We start from the raw sequence: 15,631 nt of genomic DNA on the forward strand, positions 1-15,631 counted from the left end.
TCTTAAGTGTGGAGGCCAGTGGTTTCCTCCCTCACTTCACAGGCTGAAGGCACTGAGCTCCACTAAAGATCACACAGCAAGTCTATAGGTCCCAGGCATCCACACCGTGCCTCCATGTGTCTTGGATTCTCATTTTCTACAATCCTGGCCCTGGAGCCCTGTAATTCACAGGAGCAAGCCTCACCTCAATGCACACAGCCTGGAATGGTGTAGGTAACTTTCTTAGGATGCCTAAAACCCTTCCTTCCTACTATCTCCTGACAATCCACCCTTTCAGAGGTCCATGAGGTTCTTTTTCTGAAGGTTGGGGGAAATCCCTTGCATAAGAAAGCTTTGACACTGGATTTTGTTATATAGGTATATTGTATATATGCTGATGCAATCAGAGGGGGGAAAACAGTGCAAATACAATTACAATTCATAATAATACTTGGTTTCGATGCCCCCAGGAACTGCCCCATTCCTCGGCTACCTCCCAACCTCCAGCACTTCCCCACAGTATCAACCTAATGCTGGGGGTAGGAAGAGTGGGCAGGTTAGGGTAGGGAGTGGGCTCTGCCAAGGCAGTGCTGGTGACCTGGAGGGATTACTCCAGGGTGGGGAGGGCAAGGCACAAATTAGGGGTGGGTGGTGGGGGAGGTGGCATCTTTTAAGGAGGGATGGGGTTGGAGCAGCTGCCAGTCTCAGTGTGCTGGGCCCGGCCCACTCCTCTCCCCACCCTCCTCAGCCCTGTCTCCCTACACCCTCCCCTTCCCCAGAAACCCTTTTGCACGGATCATACACAAACGGGCACATTACAAAATGACATAACACAGTTTCACAATATCCATGGCTAGGGCTTTTTTTTTCTTTTTCAGTTTTTTTTTCTACACAATGTACAATTCCTTTTAAATGGATCAAGAAATAGCTTATATACACGAATGAGTCCTTGTTATAACATCTCGGCAGCAAATATCATAAGCTAATGAAGATCTTGATGAAAAGGAAGGGAACCTAGGATGAGTCGGGGAAGGGGCTGCGGAGAGAAGGGTTATGTCTTCTAGAAAAAAGGGAAGAATGGAAATGGCTTAGGGAAAGGAACAAAAGTAAAATATCAAGAAGCATCTTTACAAAGCAGTTCTATAGCTAATTCCTTTTAAAGGGGCAAGGAAAGGTAACCAAGGCAGGAAAACATTTATCTTGGTGTCTTTAAAAAGAAATGTCTACCATACATATATCCCAAAATGCAGGAAAAATACTTATTCAGCGATGGGGGAGTTCAGATGCTATGGTCAGTGACAAATAAACTGACAAATAAGGACCTGTCTCCTAATTTTACCCCAGCCTCACCACTAATCCACCCTTTTCAGGTTTCTACAGAGTCAGACGCGGTGCTGAGGATGGCTTTTAGTGCCTCAGGGTCTAGGGAAGCCAGAGTGTGCTGGTTGGGTCCTCACTCTGCTGATACCTGAGAGAGCCAAAGTCCAATGGTAAAGGACAGCTGAACTCAGGGGCATGAGGGTTAGTATCTAAAGGCCCATGGCCTGAGGGTGAGAGTTTAAAAAAAAAAAAAGGCTTGGAAGGACACAAGGCAATCAACTCTGTGAAACGTAGAAGCTTAAGAAAGGGGAGGAGGGAAGGATTAAGGGAGGAGACGGAAGGCTAACACTTTACCATGATTAAGAAAGATCTCACCCCTCTTACTAGTTCCTGGGAAGGACATGAAGATGGGGAGAAAGAGGAGAAATCAAACCTCAGCAACTGAGCAAAGGGCCGCAGAGCTATACTAGTTAATAAGCAGCTTCTATGTAATTGACCCTGAAGGGATAAAAACAGGGAAGATTCTACCCTCTCCCCTATGGCCTCAGCACCTAAATAGGCACTGTATTATAAGGGCTTTCCTTCCCCACCATTCCCCATTTCTATAATTTTATTTCCAAACCCTATTCAAAGTGGCCTGGCTCTCAGGGAGAGCCTAGCTCAGGGCAGGGACAGGCCCCAGCTGGACAGTATTGCACATTCTCTGTTCCTTTTAATCTCAACTGACAAACTTGGGCACCTTGTACCTATGAGCACCTCTGAGCTGGGGGTCAGGGAGACTTAACAGAAATGGCACTTCATCACGGGGTAGGGAGAGGTTAGACAGACATGCCACAAGGCAAGATGACTGGTAAGAAAAACATTTAAAAAGTGGAGAAAAAAAAACCTTCCCATTTTGTGGAAGAGAAAAACAAAGTCAATTTATCCAGTGCTTTCAAAGCACAGAGGGCAAAGAAAAGATGTAAGAATATATCTTTATATATATATATATGTATATAATTTTAAAATAATCCCAGACCCAGCTCCATTAGCCCCCCTCCCTCCCCACCACTTACAGTCAGGGGCACCACATTCCCCAGAAAAATACTTGAAATGACCTGCTCAAACTACTTGTTACTAGCATCCAGCTTCCAGGTCACTTCCCCACTGGGGAGCCGACACAGCCGTATCTCTGCTCCTTCATTAAGTGCTCAATGAATTTGAAGGAAAGGAAAAGCCAGGAAGGCCCGTAGGGCCAGTATAATCACCCACAGTGGCACTGGAGTATTGTGAAAAGAGACCAGAGTAGGGGAACTGAGCTTGATTTCAGCTTCCTTTTCCACCCTACCCCCAAATTTTATGGGAAAGGTGTGCAGTTTGTGTGTGAATAATTTTAAAAGTGCCTTCTTACTTTAAAAAAATTATTTAGTTTTTAAAAATAAAAATGAGGGGATTTCCTCAGGTGGCTATCAAGGGCAAAATATCAGACAACTCCTCATCCATCTGCTCAGAGTGTCCCCAGTCCACTCTGACGGCATCTAGAGCTGCAGAGGCAGGTGCACACACACTCTGAGGAAAACAGAAACCCTTCATTTTCAGGCTTCCCTTACCTCACAACAGCTTGGTCCCCACCTCCTTGCCACAGTGTGGGCAAACAGGATGCTAACCTCCCTAACCCCAGAACAGCAACATTGCACAATTCAATTCATTATCTACATTAATAGCGCCTAAGAAAAAATAATAATAAAAAAAACAGCAAAATTATTAAAATTTTGGGGAAAGGAGCTTGGGGAAGACAATACTTGTATAGTTGAGGTCCAAAGCTGGTTTGACAAAAGTTGCTTGGCTCGGAGGAGTTGGATCTATAGTCAGCATAGCAAAAGTGGAATAGGACACCAACCTGATTAGGGGCTACACCCATATCTCTCAGCATTCAAGAAGGCAAAGGGATAGAAAAATGCAAGGATTTTGACTGCTGGGAGAAACCTCTCCTTCTGTCACGTGATTCACTTACACCTATTCCAACTTCTAGGACAGCCAGCCACCTGCAGCTGGAAGCAGCCACTCCTGGGACTACAGTTAGAAGGAAGATTAACATTTGTTAAGAAGAAATGAAGATGTGATGGGAGACAATTTTTACAAAGAAAATAAAATGAATTATCTTGGGATGGTTGGCCTGGAACAGACTTCTGTATCCTCACTGGGGTCAGAAGATCATCTTATTCCCTCAGCAACGAAAGGCCAGGGTCTGGTCGCAGTCCTCTTTGGGACACTATTAAATTTATGTCACAGCTCTTCCCCCAATCCCTACAGGTAGTTTTTGTTTTAAGCTTCTCCCTTCAAGCTCTTTTCCTTATTCTTAAAGAGCCTCTCAAACTGTCCAGATCCTGACCAACACAGCTGGGATGCCAGTCCCAGGTTAAGTGTCCCTAACACTCAGTTATGTCCTACTGGGCAGCCGAGGATCCACTGCACTCTGCATGTGATCACTGAACTGTATATCATCTGTATTTTTCTTAAGAGGGAGCATTAGCAGAATGGAGGTAGGGAAGGAAAGAAAACAGAAGATGGGGGTGTTAACCGTCCACAGAACAAAGGGAAGACACACAATATAATTAAAAATGATAATAATAATTATAGCATAAACAAACCTTAGAAACACACATCAACGGGCTTAGACTCTCCCCAGGACCTCATTCAGACCTCTATCAGAGGTAAAGATCCACCTCACCATTAAAGGAAATCGCAGAGAGAAGACAGAGCAGCAGGAGGAGAGATCGCAGCAGTGTGAAATAAAGGGGAGGTGGCAGGGCGGGATGTGTGTTTTCTTGTTGATGTCTATTTTTGTCTTCTGTTTTTTCGGTTTTGCTTTCCGTGTATGGTAGGCACCAGTACAGGCACTGCATGCGACGGAAGTTGGGGGGCAATAGGAGAAATGGGTAAAGGATTCACGGATGGGCAGTACAAGTGGAACAGGCGTTATTTCTGTCCACTGATGGACTGAGATATAGACCGGGGAGGGATCATGTCTAAAAGGTATTCACGCTGCCGGTCTGCCAAACTGGGGGCTTTATGTCCTCCGATGCCAGTGTTCAAATATGCAATGTTGACACCTAGATTCAGGAGACAAAAGAAGAGGACAGGTATTAAGAAAAGAAATGACACCGCTTTCTGTCCTGATTGCACAGGAGGAGATGGGGAGGAAACATGCAATTGTCTGCACTTGTCTAGCCTCAGCTAGCTTCGATTCAGCAGCAGCTACACTCTTACTCCCAAGCTTCAGAGAAAGAGCTCCTTTAGACATGTCAGCTCTAGCTGGGCAGTGGTGGCACACACCTTAGTCTCAGCACTTAGGATGAAGACTGGTGGATCTCTGAGTTCAAGGCCAGCCTGGGCTACAAAGCGAGTTCCAGGCCAGCCAGGACTGTTATACAGAGAAACCCTGTCTCGAAAAACTAAAAAAGGTCAGCCCTACCAGGAATAATGAACAGTCTTTACAATACAGTATAGAAGAACGAGATTAAACAGTGGTAAGAGAAAAATGATTGAAAGAGGAAAAAAAAAAATCAACAATCTGCTCTGATTTGGGAACCACTGAGTGTGGAAAAGAATCCTAGATCATTCATACTAGACAGTAGACTTTAGCCAACAGAAATAAAAACTCGCATGCCCAACAAAAGCACATCAGAATTCAATTTATAATAGTGGGGACCCTGCTGTTTTCACCAGAGTCCTAGTGCATGCGTATGATTTAGTAAAAATGCATGTGCAGAATAATAAGCATAGTTATGATGCCCTAAAGAGAAAACAGAAAGCAAAGGAACAAAGGTCCTAAAGGGGCTATTAAAAATTTGTACATAGGGGCTAGAGAAGGCTCAGCACTGTTTGCTTTTTCAGAGGACCAATGTTTGACTCTCAGCACCCACATGATGGGTCACAACTATATGTTAATTATACTTCTGGGTGATCAAGACACCCTACTATAGTCTCTATGGGTACCAGATATACAAGTGGTATACAGACATAACGCAGGTAAACTACTCATATATACTAACAAAAGAAAAGAATTGTGTGCTAGACAAAAGCTCAGTCAGCAAAGTGCTTGCCATGCACATACTTGGACCTGAGCTTGATCCCCCGGCAGTCACAGAAAAAAGCTGGGTTTGGTGGTGCATGCTCATAATCCTAGCAATGGGAGGCAGATCTCTGGAGTTTCTGCCCAGTCAACCTGCTTCATCAACTGGAGGCCAGTAAAAGACCCTATCTCAAAAAACAAGTAGATAGTACCTGAGGCATGACACTCAAGACGGACTTCTAACCTCTATACATGCACCCATGTACACAGAGAGAACTGTGCACTAAAGCTAGGTGGTACACACCTGTGATTTCAGCACTTGTGGTGGAGGAGTTGGCAGAAGTAGCAGCCTTGGTTACACAGCAAGCTCAGAGTCAACCTGAGCTATACATGACCCTTAAAGCAGAGACTAGTCAACTCTGAGGTAAGTTCTGAAGTCAATCCATCTTACCTGGCATACCAAGGAGGCCACCTGGCACAGACAACTGGGGTGCCTGTGCAAAATTTGAAAGCATGGATCGGGCAGATGTGGGTATACCACGCTGGAGGCTGCTCTGGGGCTGTGGAGCCTGCAACAAGGGAACAATTGATGAAACCTTGCCATTACAGAAGTTCAAGTAGAAGACAAAGGCACAGGAGTAAAAGAGAACAGAACCATTTCATGCAGAAGTACAGCCCCCAAGAGAAAGCAGGGTTGGGGAGAAGTTCCTCACCTGCCGAAGTGTATGATGTCTCATGATGGTCTCCTGTTTACTGACACTGGATACAGCTGGAGCTGTAGTAGGGGAGAGTGCTGCCTGCTGCTGTAATCGCTGTTCAATTTCCTGTTGGGAGTTATTAGATGAGATTGGACAAGACAGCACCCAATTTTCTAACTAGACAACCAAGGGTCTTGTTTCTGTAATGACACCAGTTAGTTACAATAATTCGGAAAAGGCAAAAAGTATGGTGAGATGGTTACACTGAGATCTCCAGATATAAGCAGCCAACATGTTTTATTGATTAAAAGCATTCCCTTCTCTCCAGAATGCTGGCTCTCCTGAGGATAACTGGAAGACAATGGATGGTAATGTAATTAAAGCTAATGAATCACTGAGGTCCTATTTATCTCTGTAATTTTTTAAAGAGATTCATTCATGCATTCATATCTGCATATAACTACCATGCAGTGCTGGAGACTGAAACCAGAGCCTTAGATGTGGAAGCAAGTGCTCTTCCATTAAAGTAGAAATCTTAGTTTTGATTCCTATCTATTTTCCACAAGGCTCGTGACGTTACCTAAGGGATTCTGATGGTTAACAGAGTGGAAAATGGGACAGATACAAGGATCTGAGCATCATAACACATCCTTCCCTTGGGAGAAACTAATCCTGTAACTGTTATCTATGAATGCTCACACGCTTCTGTCACCACGGTCTTCACTGGGCTACTTGATCATCTACCCATCCTTTCCTTTGCCATTTAACCACAGATTGCGGACTTGAAAGTATGCAGCAAATTCCCCACAGCAAAACCCATTTCTTTGACAAGAAATCAAGTGGAGAATAGAGGGCCTGGATATTGTGACGGATGCCTGTAATACCAGCTCTCAAGAGGCAGATGGGAGGAACACAAGTTCTAGGCTATTTAGAGCTAACGGTGAGACTTTCTTCAGAGCTATGGAAAAGTCAAAGTTCAAGCTTTCAGAGTGCTGGGACTAAAGACATGCTGTCACCATACTTGAGAAGAAAAGGGTTTTGTTGTTACTGCTGTTTCTTGAATCCCCCCTGACCACAGACACACAGGGTTTCTTTGTATAGCTCTGGCTGTCCCAGAACTTGCACTGTAGATTAATCTGGCCTTGAACTCACAGAGATCCACTTGTTTCTGCCTCCTGAAAGCTGGGATTAAAGACATTTGAGACCACACTTTGCTTTATTTTTTAAAGAAACCTAGGTTTCTAGACCCAGAGGTCTATGGCAACCACATGGTTAACCCCTCCAAACTACAAGCAACAACCTTCTGGGAAAACCAAACCCGTAAGATGACTGTGGACTAGGAGCCAGAATTCTCACCTGTTCTTGCTGTAGAGCTTTAACAAAAGCATTTTTCAGTCGGTTGGTGTGTTCAGCTTTTAGAGCCTTTTTCTGGTTTGAAGTCATACACTGCTCACAGAGGATCTTACCATTCTTTTCTTGCTTCCAGTGAGGGGTGAAATCTGTACGGCACTGGGCACATACAAAGGGTTCGACCCTCAGAAGTGAGGCACAGTTTTTGCCTAGATATCAATAAGAAGAATCATTAATGGAGTCATATCTCCCACCTTTTCTGTTTCTCTTCATTTATGTATCATTCCTACAAGTCAGTTCTGTTATCTCAGAGACTATACAAGCAGGGTCAGTGGGATGGCTCAGAGCATGAAAGTGTTTCATGTGCAATCCTAAAGAAACTGTGTTCCATCTTTGAAACCTATGTAAAGGTGGAAGGAAAGTTGTCTGTGGCCTCCCAATATGTTCATTGGCACCCTCCACCCTGTTCTCTTTTCTTCTCCTGCTCCGCTGTCACCACCAACACCAACAAAATAACAAGAAACTATACAAAAACAAACAAACCAAAACAATTCAGGGAACTGGAGTTCAACAGCACTTTGTTCAAAAGCACTTTGTTACCCTTACAGAGGACTGGAGTTCCGCTCCCTGCACCCATACAGTGGCTCAAAACCACCCGTAACTCCAGTTCAGAGACTCTGATGCACTCTTCTGAAGTGAGGGCACCAGGCAAACATGTGGTAAACATACATATATGCAGGAAAAACACTCATCGAAATTAAATAAAGAATCTTAAACTTATTCACTGTCTTGTTTTGAGACAGTGGCTCATTATGTGGGTCAGGCTGTCCTGAAACTCAGTATGTAGACCTGGCTGGCCTCAACTCATAAGATTTGTCTTCCTCTGCCTCCCTAGTGCTGGGATTAAAAGCATGCACTACTACACCAAGCCTTACATTTTTCTAAATGCAATTTAATAAATATTTTGACTTCATAATCAGAACAGTTGGGAGGCTAGGGAAGGAGGCTCCTAAGCTTGAGGTGAGGCTGGGCTACAGAGTAAGGCTGAACCCTTCCTGGCTATATTGTGTAATCCTGTTAAAAAAAAAAAAAAAAACCAACCTCATAATAAATTCAGAATCAAAGGGCAAAAACAATGCTTTGTTTTTCTTTTGTTTTTTTTCCCCTGAGACAGGGTTTCTCTTTGTATTCCTGGCTATTCTAGAATTTCTGCTGTAGACCAGGCTAGCTTTGAACTCAAGAGATCTGCCTGCCTCTGCCTCCCATTAAAGGTGTGCACCACCACCTTTCTGTTTCTTAACATCACTTTATACTGAACTTTCCCTTTACATATATACATATTTACAACACCCATTTATCAGGGTCTAGTTACTTTGTGCAGACTTTTTGAGATAAAGCTTTACACTGTAGCTCAGACTGGCCTAGAACTCATGACAACACTCTTTGCATCAGTACTCCAAATGTAATTATAGGCATAAGTCACCTGACCTGGCTGAAATTAAAGCACTCTGATCTGTTCACAGCTAATGTTAGTCAGTCCCTTAGGGACTTTCAGATATACTATTTGGAAATTTAAGCTTAATAATGCCTGTTAGCATCACACTGCATGGTGTGAATATCTGATTCAATACCAGGTTGCAATTTTCATGTGATGATGTTTGATTATTTATATTAGTATATACAGTTTTTCCAGCAGAAGCATTAAAAGGTCAGAGACTGAATATAATAACTCAGCACAAGGTCACGAAACATAGAAGCTCTATTCATCTAAAGAGCAGGCACAGTAGTATGTGCCTCCACATGTGAGTTCAAGGGCAGTTTGATCTACACATAGTTCCAGACTAACCAAAATTATATATAGTGAGACACTGTTTCAACAAAACAAAACAAAAGGGAACTAAACAAGATGTATTCATCATTCTGTTTCCTGACTGTGGATGCGACGTGACCAATTGTTTCAAGCTCCTGATGCCTTTGATTCACCTACTATGACGGCTTGATTATACTCCCAAAATGTGAGCCAGAACTCTCGTTAAAAAAGAAACACTATATTGAAGAAAACAAACAAATAATGAAACATACATTACCCTTCCCCCACTTTGGGCAAGGGATAGGATTCTATGTATTACAGGGGGATCTAAAAATAGATTATGTATCTGAGGATGTCCCTGGACTTCTTATCTCTACCTTCCAGGATAAAGAAGTATTTTACCAAGTGAATTACACCTCTAGACTCTACTTTGGCTTTTAAGACTTACTTCATGTGTATGGGGTTTTGCCTGCATGTATGTCTGTTAACTATATGTGTGCTTGGTGCCATGTCAGAAGATCTGAGTTATGAATGATGGTGATGTGGGTGCTGGGAACTGAACCCAGGTCCTCGGAAGGAGCAGCCGGTGCTCTGAGCCATTGAGTCATTTCCTTAGTCTCCTTTTATGAGATATTGCACCCCAACAGCTCATATAACTAAGTGATGGGAGAGACTCTGGCAGAAATAATGGATCAGATTTAATTTATTTAGAGAGTAGGTCTCATCATGTAACTCTGTGTGGCCTCAAACTTGAACCCCTCCAGTCTTAGTCTCCTGAATACTACAGTTATCTGTATGCACCTCCAACTTTCTTTGTGAGACAGGGTCTTGCTATGTTGCTCAGGCTAGCCTCAAACTCTCAGTATTCTCCCACTTCAGCCTCAGTGTTAGGGCTTAAAGAATGCGCCACTAGACCCAGTTTAGGAATACTAAATAAACTTAACAACTTCAAGACAGGGTCTCAGTTTGTAACCTAAACTGGCTGTCACTTTATTGTGTAGACCAGGTTGGCCTTGGATTTGGAGTAATTTTCCTGTCTCTCCCTACAAAGTGGTGGGATTATATCAGGCCAGGATTAAGAGCAGTTTTGTTGTTGTTGTTGCTGTTTTTTTGAGACAAGGTTTCTCTGTGTTGCCCTAGCTGCAATACAACTCACTCTGTAAACTAGGTTAGCCTGTGTCTCTTAAGTGTTGGGATTAAAGATGTGGGTCACCACCACCAGGTTGTAAGGGGAATTATTATACGATACAGTTACCTATAATATTAAATTCTCTGCCAGAGGCTTAGCAACCCCTTGCTTCTTAGAGACTTAACTAGAAGGAAGTGTTACCTTGGCTGTCAATGACACTCTGGACGACTTCTTCCAAGCCTACCATGTAGATGAACTCGCTATTGGCTGCACTAGGCAGAAAGTGAAGCAAGGGAGCAGGCGGTTTTGGAGGTGGTATCTCCAGCAATGTCTTTTCCAGCTGTTTTCGAAGAGCCAGTTTGGCTGCAGCTTGTGAGTTGGCAGCATCGCTCATGGCACTGGGGCTAGGAAGTGGTGAGGACACTCTGTTCACAGTCCCTGGCTGGATATGGGAGGCGAGATTCATATAGATGGCAGAAGATGCTGTGCGCTGACAGGGAACAGAAGAACTTGACTGCTGAAACGGAATAGGGGACAGGGGGCTGATAAGTATGAGAAGACTAATTCTTGATTTTCTATATAATCCTGGTCTGGACGATTTAGTTTCTTCAAAATAGGAAGCATTCAACTCATCACTGAAAGATAACCCTGGCACATAAGAATAAAGAATGATGGCACTTAAAAGCTCAAGTTGTTTTGAAAAAGAGACTGGGTATGCTTTCTGTCAGGTACGTATGCTTTATCATATACATACTTTCATCTCCTTTTCTTTTTCACGCATATATTTATTTTTGAGAATCTCACACACGAGTACTGTATTATGTCATTTCCATTCCACTCTCACCTCTAGGTTAAGATCTTTTTTTCTTTCCGAGACAGGGTTTTTCTGTATCTTTGGAGCCTGTCCTGGAACTCGTACTGTAGACCAAGCTGGCTTCAAACTCACAGAGCTCTGCCCACCTCTGCCTCCAGAGTGCTGTGGTTAAAGTGGGTGCCAACACTGCCCGGCCTAAGATCTCTTTTTCTAAAGGCACATTTTAGCTAATTTACCTCTGCTCTACAACATACTACTTTTTCTACCACCACCTATTTCTATATAATTCCTTAAAGTGTCCATTTTAGGGAATGCTCTCTATACAGACCACTCTTTTGCCCTAGTTACTCTATATACAAAACTTAAAACCTGTGGCTCTTTGAATAAGAAAAGCAAATAAAGGATTTCTTCTATTTCTATACCAGTGCTCGCTCTTACTGGTTGGTAACTGATGGCGGGATTCATGTTAGGTGTTGTGGTGCGTACAATGCCAGGCTTCGGTGGCCCCCGTTGACTCTGAAGCTGGGCTGGATTTGGTGCAATAACACGTTGAGACATCAACATGTGTGGAAGGGTAGTGTTGGTTGCTGAACGGATGACACTGTGACCCTATGGGAAAGAACAGGAAAAGAACTCACAGATAGCATAATACCCATAAAATGCAAACTGAAAACACTGCTTATAATGAATAGCTAGTAGAATCATGGGAACACACATCTGATAATTTTGTACAGCAATCAATGGGATACATCTACCATTACTCTAGTTTAATATATATGTGTGTATGCATGCATGTATGTATATATATAAAATTTTACTCATTTTCATTTCATGTGGATGAGTTTTTTGAAAGATTTATTTATTTATTATGTGTACAGTATTCTGTCTGCATATATGCCTGCAAGCCAGAAGAGGGCACCAGATCTCATTACAGATGGTTGTGAGCCACCATGAGGTTGCTGGGTATGGAACTCAGAACCGTTGGAAGAGCAGGCAGTGCTCTTAACCGCTGAGCCATCTCTCCAGCCCGTGGATGAATATTTTATATGCATGTATGCATGCTCTGTTGAGGTCAGAAGAGGATGCCAGATTCCCTGCAACTATAGTTATAGATGGCTGCAGGCTACATGTGGGTGGAAGGAACAAGGCCCTCTTGCAAGGTCAGTAAGTGCTCTTAACCTCTGATGCTTCTCTCTAGGCCCTCTAACATTACTCTAAACTGACTAGTGACTAGAAGTCTTGTCTTTTAAAAAATATTTTCTTTTTAAAAATGTGTTTGAGTGTTTTGCCTACATATAGCATATGTACACCTGGTGTGTTTGGAGACCAGAAGAGGGTACTAGATCTCTTGAGACCGGGCCTCTTGTGGGTGCTAGCAATTAAGTCCAAGTCTTATGGAAGAGCAGCTAGTTTTTGTTAAGATTTATTTATTATGGGGCTGGAGATATGGCTCAGCGGTTAAGAGCACCAACTGCTCTTCCAGAGGACCCGGGTTCAATTCCCAGCACCCACATGGCAGCTCACAACTGTCTGAAAATCCGGTTCCAGGGGACCTGACACCTTCACACCAATGCACATAAAATAAAAAAGATAAATAAATCATAAAATTAAAAAAAAGATTTATTTATTACATATATAATGCTCTGTCTGCGTGCATGCCCACACACCAGAAGCTCTAGAGCATCAGATCTCAAGCTGTTCTGGAACTTGGTCTTGCAGACCGGGCTGCCCTCGAATTCAGAGATCCGCCTGCCTCTTCCTCTGCCTCCTAAGTGCTGGGATTAAAGGTGTGCGTCACCACTACCAGGCAAATAAATAAATCTAAAATAATAATAATAATCTTCGGGCTAGAGAGATGGCTCAGAGGTTCAATTCCCAGCAACCACATGGTGGCTCACAACCATCTGTAAAGAAATCTGGTGCCCTCTTCTGGTCTGCAGGCACACATGCAGACAGAACATTGCAAACAAACAAAATAAATAAATAAATCTTTAGAAAAAAATCTTCACAAAAGTCCCCAAATAAAGACTGGCCCAATAGTAATACCCCACTATGGGCCACATACCTGTAATGTTCTCAAATTTTGAGGTTCAATCCCTTGAGCCCCAGGCCGGGAAGGAAGCTTAGATAAGCCTTGCTGTCCCACATGTGCAGGAGATGGCTGAACAATAGATGCTGCATTCTGTACAACTGGAGTCTGAGAGGGGAAACAGAAAATGAGACCATAAATAACAAAACAAACCCAACCACCTCCAACAAAACAAACCAACCCAGAAACCAGAAACCCAGGGGTAAAATTCGGTAAAGTTCTAGGATCTAAAATTTCCTTGTGCATATAAAGAACTAATGTGAAGTACTTATTGATAAGGAAGAAAGATGAGAAAAATGAAGTTAAGGCTTTTTAATTTTTGTTGTTTTGTTTGAGATTCAGTCTTGTTATATGCAGCCTAGGTTGACCTAGACCTCAATATGTATACCAGGCTAGCCTCAAATTCAGAGATCCACTACTCCCAACTGCTAGGATTAAAGGCATGTCACTATGCCAGGTGTTCTCTTTGCCCGCCCCCCCAAGACAGGGTCTCATACGGCCATCTCAAATACTCTATACAAAAACATTTGTCTGTTACTATGTGTGTACCTGGTGGCAGTAGAGGGCCAAAAGGTCAGAAGAGGGCATCAAATCCCTTGAAACTGCAATAACTGCAATAACAGCTGGTTCTAAGCTGTCATGTGGGTGCTGGGAACCAGAGTTCAGGCCATACACAAGAATAGCAAGTGCTCTTAATTGCTGAGCCATCTCTCCAGCTCCCTTAACCTTTTTCCCCCTTCTTCTTCAAGAAGGTATATCTCTGTGTAGCTCTGGCTTTCTGGGATTCACTCTATAGATTAGACTGGCCTTGAACCCAGAGTTCAGCTGCTTCAGCCTCCTGAGAGTACACCATCATGCCTAGCATGAATTTAACTTTTGATTTTAACTCTACTTTTAAGCACTGGCATAACAGACGTGTACACCGTGCCCACTTAAGGCTTTTCTTGATTAATGCCTAAGATTAAAACAAAACAAAAGCACTACTATTCTACTTGTAGAGACTAAAAAACCCTACAGAACCATAGAAGAATGGCCCACAAAGCTGAATCTACCTCAAACTAGACTTTCCCCCCTTTCTAGAAACTTTTCTTTAAAGCTTTTTCTTAAAAAAAATGACTTACTTATTTTTATTGTATGTACATTAGTGTTCTGCCTGCATGCATGTCTATGTGAGGGTGTCAGATCCCCTAGAACTGAACTATAGACAGTTGTTAGCTGCCATATGGGTGCTGGGAACCGAACCTGGGTACTTTGGAAGAGTTAGTAGTCAGTCAGTGCTCTTAACCTCTGAGACATCTCTTCACCCCAAAATACTACCTTTTGGACCACATTCTCTTTCTGTAGCTGACTCTGTCTCAGTTTCTTTAACAGCACCAGACGAGCTTCTTCCAATCGCAGTTCATCCCTCAGTTGCTTGATAAGCTGCTGCCGTTCCTCAATGCCTTTCCCCTAAACACGGAGATTGTAAGTCAGCAAAAGTACCCAGAAACCCTTTCTGTAAGAAATGATCTAGATTTCTCTTCTGAAACCTTTATCTTCTATAAGAAGCAGAAGTGAAGATGTGACTATATCTTTGTAGCCCTTCAGAATGGCATTCAGGAGTACTCAAAAAGTACTTAAAGGACTATAAATAAATTATTGTCAACCAATCAGTGTATTCTTGGCAAAACAAATAACTGACAAAAAAGAAACAATGTTTTCTTTTAAAATAGCCTCTAAATCTTTAAAAATTATATCTGATATATATAATAAACAAATATGAATTCCTCTATATTTTGAGACTCTGAATAGTATAAAGGATATCATCATACCTAATAGTATATTTTATATGACTTAAATTATGAATTTCTCTTTGATTTTTTAAAGATGAATAATATTGGATATGACATGCTTTAGCAAACTATTTTTTCTGCTTGGTTGAACAGCTACCTCTCAAAAGGGCAAACTGTGGAGAATCAGTATGAAAAACTTATCAAGTGGGTGGTTATTTAGATCCAGAAAGCAAATTAAAGTAATAATATAAAACCAAACCAGGGAATTAAAGAGAATGTAAGGAACATGAAATAAAAAAAAAAGAAAAAAAAATAGAAGAAGAGGAGGAGGAGGAAGAAAAAAAAAAAAACAACCAACATCCTTTCTCTTTTACCTTAAACATCTCTAGATTTGCTGCTTTGAGTCTTTCTTCCATCCGGGAGTTGGACCGGGGACTGGAAGCCTCATTATCAGACAAAACAATTATATCTGGGGAAGGTGTTAGCCTTCCTCGGTCTGGCTCACTGGATGAGAAAAGGAAAAGGTTACAGTATTTCCAACAGTGATAGGGAAAAAAAATTTCTTTACTACAACAAAGAAATCCAAAAGAACTTAAGTGTTTCCCGACTCAGCAAA

At 42.4% G+C, this 15,631-nt stretch overlaps 1 protein-coding gene across 5 annotated transcripts in view; it reads right to left on the minus strand.

Moving 5' to 3' along the window:
* Positions 1-344: 344 nt before the first annotated feature.
* The window catches only part of Gatad2b (GATA zinc finger domain containing 2B), a 73,253-nt gene continuing 57,966 nt past the window's right edge, over positions 345-15,631 (minus strand). For 2 of the 5 annotated variants that reach the window (XM_048456278.3, XM_048456284.3), the window contains exons 3-11: positions 15,390-15,519; positions 14,561-14,692; positions 13,220-13,351; positions 11,593-11,763; positions 10,542-10,857; positions 7,408-7,610; positions 6,067-6,177; positions 5,805-5,922; positions 345-4,391 (exon numbers count right to left, since the gene is read on the minus strand). In XM_048456278.3, coding sequence (XP_048312235.1) covers positions 4,258-4,391; positions 5,805-5,922; positions 6,067-6,177; positions 7,408-7,610; positions 10,542-10,857; positions 11,593-11,763; positions 13,220-13,351; positions 14,561-14,692; positions 15,390-15,519 — 1,447 coding nt within the window. In that variant the 3' untranslated portion in view covers positions 345-4,257. The remainder of the gene's footprint in view (positions 4,392-5,804; positions 5,923-6,066; positions 6,178-7,407; positions 7,611-10,541; positions 10,858-11,592; positions 11,764-13,219; positions 13,352-14,560; positions 14,693-15,389; positions 15,520-15,631) is intronic. The other 3 variants (XM_048456292.3, XM_048456300.3, XM_048456272.3) reach the window with 3 other exon arrangements.

This window comes from Myodes glareolus, chromosome 17 (genome assembly GCF_982192425.1).
Source record: "Myodes glareolus chromosome 17, mMyoGla1.1, whole genome shotgun sequence".
Lineage (NCBI taxonomy): Eukaryota > Metazoa > Chordata > Mammalia > Rodentia > Cricetidae > Myodes > Myodes glareolus.